General features: G+C 42.6%; 1 protein-coding gene across 1 annotated transcript in view; it reads right to left on the bottom strand.

Annotated features, from left to right (window-relative positions):
- The window catches only part of Kmo (kynurenine 3-monooxygenase), a 31280-nt gene extending 21860 nt beyond the window's left edge, over nt 1–9420 (bottom strand). Inside the window, exons 1-4 of the mRNA XM_021198921.2 lie at nt 9154–9420; nt 3600–3669; nt 3181–3278; nt 2088–2177 (exon numbers count right to left, since the gene is read on the bottom strand). Of these exons, the coding sequence (XP_021054580.1) occupies nt 2088–2177; nt 3181–3278; nt 3600–3669; nt 9154–9207 (312 nt within the window). The 5' untranslated portion in view covers nt 9208–9420. The remainder of the gene's footprint in view (nt 1–2087; nt 2178–3180; nt 3279–3599; nt 3670–9153) is intronic.
- Between the last annotated feature and the right edge of the window lie 533 nt (nt 9421–9953).

The following is a 9953-nucleotide window of genomic DNA, read 5'->3' as shown; positions in this document are numbered from 1 at the left end:
TGTGTGTGTGTGTGTGTGTGTGTGTGTGAATACAGGGGCCCATGGAGGTCAGAAGAGAGTGCTGGCCTCCCCGAAGCTGGAGTTACAAGTGGTTATGAGCTTCCCAATGTGAAAGCTGGTACCTGAACTCATATCCTCTGGAACAGTAGTAAGTGCTCTTATCTGCTGAGCTGTCTCTCCAGATTAGATGCTAGGGAATTGAACTCAGGGCTTCATGCTCACTCAGCAAGCACTTTCCTCTCTGAGCCCTCTTCCCAGATCCAATGCATGTTCTTTTGAGGAAGTTGTATGCATAGAGACTGATGAAGTGGTGGATTTCACACCTGGATCTTAGTGGCAGCTAGCCAATACAGGGTGAGAGGGACCCAGGTGCAAAGAGCCCGAAGAGGCCAAAAGAAGCCTGTCTCCCTGAAGATGTGTAGAAGTCTTGGGGGTGACAAAGATGACTGGATTTCCTCAGGCAGAGCAATTGAGTGGGTTGAAGCAACTTGATGTAGTTCTTAAAGGGCAAGGTGGCCTTTGTGTCTAACTAAAACACAAGGACTGTCAATGTAATCACGCAGGACTAGCATGGCTGTAAACTTAGCCATCACCCAGTTTGTAAGAATTGAGAAACAGCAGTGGAGGCGGGGAAGAGACCACTTCCTCACTATTGTAGTGAAAGCTCTAAAATTGGAACTCCCCCACACACCTGCTCCCTCTCGGGTAATCAAGAAAGCCTTGTGGCCTCTGGTCTTTACCTAGTTTCTCCAGTATTTGAACTACTATTAGAACGACTTGGTTTACTGATAGGTGATTCACTCTGGAGATTCACTCTGGAGTGAGCTCAGTTGGATGGCTCAGCCTGCTCAGGATGCTCCATGGTAGTACCAAGGAGTGAGATGAGACTGTGAATCAGATAGCAGTGGGGTTGACTGGAGGCAGTGCTGCCTGGCTTTCTGGTCATACCACTGGGAAGGAAGCTGCCTTATTTTTGCCTTGATAAATCGCACACAAGTCTGTGGGTTGTTTCCTCTTCTATGAAGCATGGCGGCCGGATTCAAGTTCAATAAGCCTAAAGATTCTGCTATGCTAGAGTGAACTTACATCTTCTCTCCTCCAAACCTCTGAATATACTTTGCATTTCAGGTTTAAATCTTAGAAATGAAGTCTCACCCAGTTTTCATCCTTCTGATTAGAATAATTCTGTTCTGCTACTGATTTAAAATTCCTACAAAGTGTTTCGAACTTCCTCTGCAGCCTTCTTGTAAACTACAACTTCCTCCTTTCTTCAAACCACTTTTCCATTTCCTGTCCACACCACACAACGAAGTTCCCCTTGTCTTATTCTACTGATGTCTCTTCCCAGGAACCTGATCACTGTCCCCTGTCCTTCAGAAGAATGTGAACCTGACAAAAGCTCTGTGATTCATAAGACTCCATAAAAATAAAGCAAACCAGGAACCCCCCTCTCCGCCATGGATATTTGGAGCCTTCATTCTCTCTCAGAGAAATAAACTCAGAGGGTATAATTAGATGTAAATATATTTTCTCCAGTTATGAATGTCAGCACGAAAAACACAGAGCAAGATAATGGATTTGCTTTCAAAATCGACATCACCCTCTGGCCTCTGTTGTTTTAGGAATTATAAAGCCTTGAAAACATTTCTCATTCATTCTATACAGTCTATTATAAGCAAACCCAGGGCAAGAGGGTCATTCAGGGGAAGGCAACTGCAGCAGGGAATGCTCCAGAGTTGTCCTTGTACATGATACTCCACAACAAATAACATAGTAATTTTCTCTAATTGATAAGGAAGTTGGAGACAGAGGGCATCCCAAACAGCTGGGCAGCAGGAGCCATGTGCAGAACAAGAAATGGTCTGGTGAGATTAATAACTGTAGCCCAGTTTTTGTCATAGTGTTGTTGGCTGGGCCCTGGCTTGAGCATCAACTAGGAGCTAAGTAGGTAATTAGAGTCTAGACCAAGGCTTGAGGTACCCGAGTTAGTACAAGGGGACAAAGGAGGGGATATCACGCAAGAGGCACATTGCAGGCATCCAGCTCAGAATTGTTGCATAATCCCACTGTGTCCAGTGTAAACTTACCTGTGACTTGTTCCCATAGGGAATTGCAGACTTCTTTCCCGAAAGAGAGTGGATCATTCTGGCTTTCATGGGCACACCTTTGGAAACGATCTGAGAAGAACCAGGAATAGCTATTTCCACCAGTGTGACATACCATCCAGAGGAATTCAATAGATGTGAAATTAAATGTGATTTATCAGTTAAAGCCTTTAATGGGACTCGGGAAGCTTGACGTGGTTGGAAAGTCACTCTGTGAAAACCTAACTCCTGAGTGTGTCAGAGTTTCCCTAACTTGGAAGAAAAGGAATGTCTATCTGGTTTCAACCAGATATCACAGACTACAGGGTGTGGCTACGTGTTAGAGGGGACCAAGCTGGGGGTGGGGAGGATTTTTTTATGACTACGGGAAGGGCTACGGTGAGAGGAGAAATTGCACTCCTCCATGCTTTCTGCTGTATCTCCTGGGATGTGTATGCCCTGGTCACAGGTAATACTGCATGAAATAGCAAACGGCCCTGCCTTCCAGTTCTTTTTCTGACTTCCCTCAGTGAGGATGCTGGAAGCTGTAAGATGAGATGGACCTTTTCCTCTGTGGATTTGCTTTTGATCAGAGTGTTTATCCGTGTAACTGAAAGGAAACTAGAGCACTCTTACCCACCCAATCAGAGATCCGCCTTCCTATAAGAGCCCGGGGTGAGGCATGATGTCAGATGGGGTTGTAGTGTTACGTCTGTATCCAGCCCTATCCATGTGTCTCAGGCTTTTACCCCCGCCATGTGTTAAAGGTTTACTAGCTTGTCAAATGGGCAACTTTCTAAGCCTTTGCAGGATGAATTTTCATGTGTAGTCATTGGCATCAACATGAACACACAGGGCTACATCACACACACGCATGCACATACACTCACACACAGACACACACACACAAACACACACATATACACACACATACACATACATACACCCACACATACGCACACACACACATGCATGCACACACACGCACACATGCACGTACACACACACATATGCATGCACACACACGCACACATGCACGTACACACACACATACACACACTTTTTTTAAAGAAAGAAAAGTACATCAACAATGTACCTGATCTTCCAGACCAATGGCTTTCAAGGCCTGCCGTCCTCTATAAGAAAGGGCCAAGTTAATGCTTCTTCCACGTGTAAATTTAGCCACTCGAATATCTAAAAACAGGGAACAGATGCCGTGGGGCACACATCACACATTTTCTTAAATGATGCTAAGGATGAGCAAATCCTTGCATTTGAGCAACTGCTCAATTCAGAATCAAACTGCAAGACTCATTAACTCATGGATAGAAAATGTTAAGTGTATAATAGTATTTGATTAAATTTAGATAACTGGGGTTTTTAAAACATTCTAATAGTTCTCATATCCTAAAGTGTTTTTTTTTTATCAAAACATTTGTCTTTTATTCAGAAAAACTAAAAAGAAACAGATCAAGGAATCAGAAACCTTTCTCCCATTTTCTGCTACCAACTTACCTTCCCTAGCTTCGTACACATCAACTTGGAAATTCCTCTTTGCAAGAAAGCAGGCATTCAGCGCTCCAACCTAGAAATCAAAGCCACTGTTTTCATGTCTTCATTTGGTTCTGTACATACATAGACATTTTGGTGGAAAACGCAATATTTTGTATGGACAACAAGCAGTGTAGTATACATGGGTATCACTGGCTATGCTAGGCACAGAATCTTCCCCAAGCCAGTGGTGGGCTGAGGTCTGCTTCCATGGTACGTTCCATTGCCTCGATAAAAGTTGACCCCAGGATCTGGGGTGGGGGTGGGGAGGATGTCCTGAGTGGAGGGTTCTAAGGTCGGGAGCTGAAGACCCATGCCTTCTCCTTAGGTTTCTGAGATACTTTAAGGATCATGAAATCATCATGAACCAGGAAACATGAATTACTAGATCACTTACTTATTCCTGTGATTATTATGTCAATTTAAATATTCATATCATAACATATACTCAGGAGAAAACTCTATATATACAAATGAGGGAACAGATGTTAGAATATTTAAAGAAGACTTTTTCACAAAAAGAAATTATTCTTCAAACATTCTAAATGACCATTACAAAGGAATGGACAGATAAATTCTGGTATATTTAGGCAAGGAAATGCAACAACATGAACTTTTTAGCAACAATCTAAGTGAAGAGTGAGTTACAAATGTAACTCCTATGTAACTGAGGCTCAAATGAAGCTAAATGGAAACACAGACTATGCATTCAGCTGTCAGAGCTGGTCCTATGGCTTGGGATGCAGGCTTTGCACTTTGAATGTATCTCCTTTTCTCAGCTGCTGTAGAAAGTGCATAATTTGGAAAGACTGTCAGTGTCCTCTTCCGTTGTTAGGTGGCAAGTGGCCAAGAAGACAAGAAAATAACATGGAAATATAATGTGTAAGCCAATCCAAGCCTCCCACAGCTCTCTTAAGGCACAGCTGGATTCCTGACCACAGGAGAGGGTGGAGGAAGGAAGAAACTGGGCAGGATTAGATGCCTGGGCACAGTAAGGAAGACTTGGTGAGGGCGCCCTCCCACAGGAACATGGACATTTAGGAACTAATGCTGCACGTATTTTAAAGCACTGCACCAAGGACCTAATAGTAAGCAGGTAACAGATGACCAGTGTGGGATACATGTTTTACATGTAGGCAAGACTGGGTTCTATGAAGTACTTCAAAAACCCACCAAGGCTGTTAGAGAGATATAGGCAGAGAGCATAGCGTTAAAACTTCTTTGATGAAACCAAGCCCATTAAAACCTTAAAAGGTGGAGGAGGGTTCACAGAAACATCGAAAGTGTCCCTTAATCTCCTGAACAAAGGAAGACAGACTTCCACAGCCCACCAGAGTCCATACCACCACGTGCTGTTGGCATGTCCTTGGGATGGAATGACAGGGAGAAATGTCAGGGCAGAAAGAGTGGGAAGCAAAATGGACGGGCACACAGAGGACCTGGAATAAATGGGTTGCAAAACCAACCCAAAAGGTAGGAGGAAGGAGGGAGGAGGAAGGAAGTGTGAGGGAGGAGGGAGGAGGGAGGAGGGAGGGTGATTAGAAAGGGTGAAGAGAGAGTGAATACTATGCATTTTATACTGTGAAACTGTTAAAGAACCAATGTAATGAAAAAGAAAAAAACTACAAGAAAAAAGAGAAAATGAGGTACATCTACACAATGGACTTTTATTTAGCTAGAAAACAGTGAAGTAGTAACATTTATAGGAAAATGGGTGGCATCAGAGGTGATTGTATCAGGTGGCATAAGCAGAACCATGAAGACAAACAGCATGCTTCCTCTCATATATGAAATGCAGATTTAAACATGGTGGGATTAAAGGAGGAAAGGAACTCGAGAGGGGAGAAAAAAGTCTAAAGGGGGAGGGGACCCAGCAGGGTAATGATATATATATATATATATATATATATATATATATATATATATATATATGGAGGACAGGGAGGGCACTCAGTGTGTGAAGGAGGAGCAAGAAGGAAACATGATGAAATACATATTATGAAAACATCACAAAAGAAATGCATTCATTTGCAAACAGTGATTTAAAATGTCAGCAAAAACTGCATTGAGATGTATTTTAGTACTAATAAAATCAGAGTACCAAGGAAGACTAACAGCAAGCCCTCTCCATGTACATATCAGGAATGTTTACAGAAACGATACACTTGGCCCAAATGACACACTATAAAGACCTGACCTGAGATTGCATGAGTTTTGTGGGGTTTTATGGGTCAGAAATGTTTCTTTCAGGGAAAGTAGAAGTTCCTGATTTGGGCATGAGGAACATTCAGGTGAAGAATAATGTAGAGTGTAAAAAGTGTAAAAAGTGCAGAAAAAAGTGTGTAAAAAGTGTGTAAAAAGTGCAGAAAAGGCAGAAGAGTTGAGATCAAACACTCAGGACCTAGCTTTAGCCCAAGAGGTGGGAAACTGGGGAAAGTAGGGTTTGCGGAGCCTCTGGGTGGCAGCGGACACTCCTGTGCCTCTGGGCTGTATTTGCTCTCTATGCTGAGTTAGCACTGGTTTCTGGGTAGAAAGATCTCTGAAAGGTCACCGAGCAGCAATAACATTTGGAAACAACTTATCAGCAGAAGTGTTTTTGAATTTGGAAATCTGCTGTCAGAAACAAATTTGCAGTAAAGAAAGCAGAGCAGGGTCAGGGCATGTGTAGGAAACAACTCCACTGTGAAGGTACCATTTGAGTGTTATTCAGGGAGAAATCTATGGAAACTGGACAGACTTTTGCATCTTCTATACTCAGGTAGATTTGTTCCCTTCTATCATTGCTGCTACCCTTGAGTAGCATGGATGTATAGCAGTCTTCTAACTGGTCTTGGCTCTCCCCAATTTCTCTAGATGTTCTCCATAAAAAGCCTGAGGATGTTTGTTTGTTTGTAGGTAGATAGAGACTTGTTATAAAGCCCAGACTTTTCTGGAACTTCCGTCCATCCTCAGCCTCCTGGTGATGTGATTACCAGCATGCACTACCATGTCCAGCATGTAAGATCTTTCCTTCTTTTTTTTTTCAATTTTTATTAGATATTTTCTTCATTTACATTTCAAATGCTATCCTGAAGGTCCCCTATACCCCCCCCCCTGCACCCTGTTCCCCTACCCACCCACTCCCACTTCTTGGCCCTGGTGTTTCCCTGTACTGGGGCATATACAGTTTGTAAGACCAAGGGGCCTCTCCTCCCAATGATGGCCAACTAGACCATCTTCTGCTACCTATGCAGCTAGAGGCACAAACTCTGGGGGTACTGGTTAGTTCATATTGTTGTTCCTCCTATAGGGTTGCAGACCCCTTCAGTTCCTTGGGTACTTTCTCTAGCTCCTTCATTGGGGGCCCTGTGTTCCATCCAATAGATGACTGTGATCATCCACTTCTGTATTTGCCAGGCATTGGCATAGCCTCACAAGAGTGTCTGAGTTTGGTAAAATCTTTCAAAATCATAGTTTTCCTTCTTACTCAAATCCCCGCAAGGCTCTTAAGCATAACACAACTTTGAATAAAATCCAGTCTTCTTTCCTGATGCTCTAAGATGCTATAAGCTCTGAACAAGCCTGTTTCCCATCCTGTGGAGGTGGTGGGTCCCATCCCTTCACCAGAGGGCTGTCCTTGACTGGACTACAAGCAGAAACCGCCAAGACCCTCTCATCCTCTTGTAGCAATGCTGTGTTTGGGTTGCTCTGATAGCTCACTGCTGACTCCCCTCTCTTGTTTCCTTCTCCACTGCCCTTCTCCTCCACAGAAGGCTCACTCCTTTATCCCTAGTACCTTAAACAACACAGGCAGCAATGCATACATTCTCAGTTTGTTCAATATTTTGATAGGAGAGAGTTAGGGCAAAGACTGGCCTGATGCCTGTCACCCACAGCACATGATGCTCTTCCTGAGTGCTCTGTTTTGCCCGGCTTTGCTGAGACACCAGCTCTTACTGTGTATTCCAGGTAAGCTTCAACCTCACTCCACTACCCTGCCCTGCTGAGCGCTAGCATTACAACCATACCTGCTTCTCTAGAATCAGATAATAATAAAAGGATCTGCCATATCCATTTTCCCTCAAGCAACAAAGTTTATTAGTCTTTATGGGAGAGTAATACCTGTGTGCATGTTGTGTTTGTGTGTGTGTGTGTGTGTGTGACCCACTTGTCTTCTGTCGGCTCCCTCAGCAGTCTGTAACCTAGCTGTTGGGAGTACTGTAGCAGTGAACATAAGCATGCTGGTATCTCTTCAGTGAGCAGACTTGATTATTATAGGTATAAACCGAGAAGCGGTGTAACCAGATTGTAGAGAGGTTCTGTTCTTAATTTTAAAGAGCATCTGTGATGATTTCAATAATTGAATAATTTTGGAATATTGAAGTTCTATTGAGAGGAAAAAATGTATGCATTAAAAAAAATTTTTTTTGAGGGAGCTAGCTTTGGCTATGAAAATACGACACACATACACACTCCTCTCCCTCCCCACAGAGGGGAAATCAATACCATCTCACCTCTTCATAAGAAGTAAGGGACCCACTCACCACCTTGTCAATGGAACAGCCAAGTAATTTGGGTGAGCAAGTGTGTTACTTCCCACTTATCTGAATAGCTAGTGAGTATCTAATAATATTTTTTAAACTATTAATTTCATGTGTCTTGACCTTTTTCTTCTCAGTAGAGAGTACTGAGTTTATTAACCAGAGTGGGACAAAATGTTTTTATTATAATGACCTGAGATACATTCCTGTTTTAAAAGAAAAGTCATGTTTGGAAGCAAAATAAAGTGAAATCTGTTTTGTCTTTTAGGGAATGCTAAATCAAAATGATAAAACTGACACTCGTGTATTTAGTGGATATCAAATACATTTCCTGGAAAGAATAATTTAAAACAAATGCTTTTACCCATATTTATTGCCATGATGGCTGCTGGTGAATAAACGGATGAAGAAAATATGACACACACACACACACACACACACACACACACACACACAAACACTAGGGTAGCGTTTAGCCATAAAGAAGAACGAAATCCTGTTATTTAAAATCAAGAATGTGTCTTAGGTCATCTCAGTAAGAATGAGTGGATTTGGAGGACAGTGGGATAAATGAAATATAAATACATAAGACAAGTACTGCATATTTTCTGTCACATATGGAAATACACACACACACACACACACACACACACACACACACACACACACACGGAGAGCGGGGAAGAGAGGGAGAAAGGAAGAAGAAAGAAGATGTAAAATTTTAAGAGAGACTGAGGAGATGTGGGAGTTGGAAGAGTGTGGAAGGGTAGAGAGACATAATCAGTACCGGTATATACATAGATATACATGGAAATGTCAGCAATCAGTATGTATTAATAACTGTAGTGAAAAGCAATACCATATTTATAGCAAATATATTTAAACCTTAAAAGGTTTAACTATCAGAATCAACAATCCACACCCAATAAACAATCATTAGTGAGATAATAATAATAAAAATAAATGCCCGAAGAGCATAAATGCCTGGACAGTCTCACCAAACCACCGCCGATAACAGCCACTCTTTTTCCTTGAGTATCAGACGATGCCATAGCTTCCAGAACACCTCTGTCCAGGTTGGAACTCTCTGTCCTACATGCTGATGTTTTGCGATCTTTTTATTGCCAGAAGTCCAGAGCCTTTGTGACCCAGAAGCAAGGTTTGGTCAAAGCTCACTTCCTCTGATAGTGTTTAACTCACTAGAAGCTCAAAGTCCAATCAGCTTGGCCCTCGGAGACAATTCACTGCAATAACCGAAATTTGAAAAACCCAGTCTCGTAGGAGACACTTTTCCTGTTAAATAGCAGCCTTGGGGCTTTTCTTCTTCTTCTTCTTCTTTTTCTGCGGCGTGTGTCAGTTTCGTTTTCGTTCGAAATGTGGGTATGAATGAAACTTGTGTTATCTGAGGTTCTGAAGCATCTTCCCTTTCTCTGAGAGAGTGAGATGACTGGATTCATAGCTAATCCCTGCTGTTCCTGAGACCAACCAAGAATTTGACCCGAAAGGACTTTGTGGGCTTGTCGCCTTAACTGTCTCTGCTGGCGAACATTCTCTGCTGTCTTAATAGTCTCCTGAGAAGGATTTGTAGATGTGTAACCAGACTGACCAGATTTTCGCTTTGTTTGTTTTTTCTTGCCCAGGACTTTAGAATCTAGCTCATGCTTTGCAACATGGGCAAGATGGTGACCACCCTGCCTCTCTACTCGAGCCTGTGGCTTTAGGGTGTCTCATCACTTCGACATATCTACTTCATTTGGTTTGGGGGCCTAGTCGTGAGTTGTGCTTCTTTTCTAGATCG

Source organism: Mus pahari, chromosome 5, assembly GCF_900095145.1.
Source record: "Mus pahari chromosome 5, PAHARI_EIJ_v1.1, whole genome shotgun sequence".
NCBI lineage: Eukaryota > Metazoa > Chordata > Mammalia > Rodentia > Muridae > Mus > Mus pahari.
Note: the sequence above shows the minus strand (reverse complement) of the source record. Positions and strands in the feature narration are given on the sequence as shown.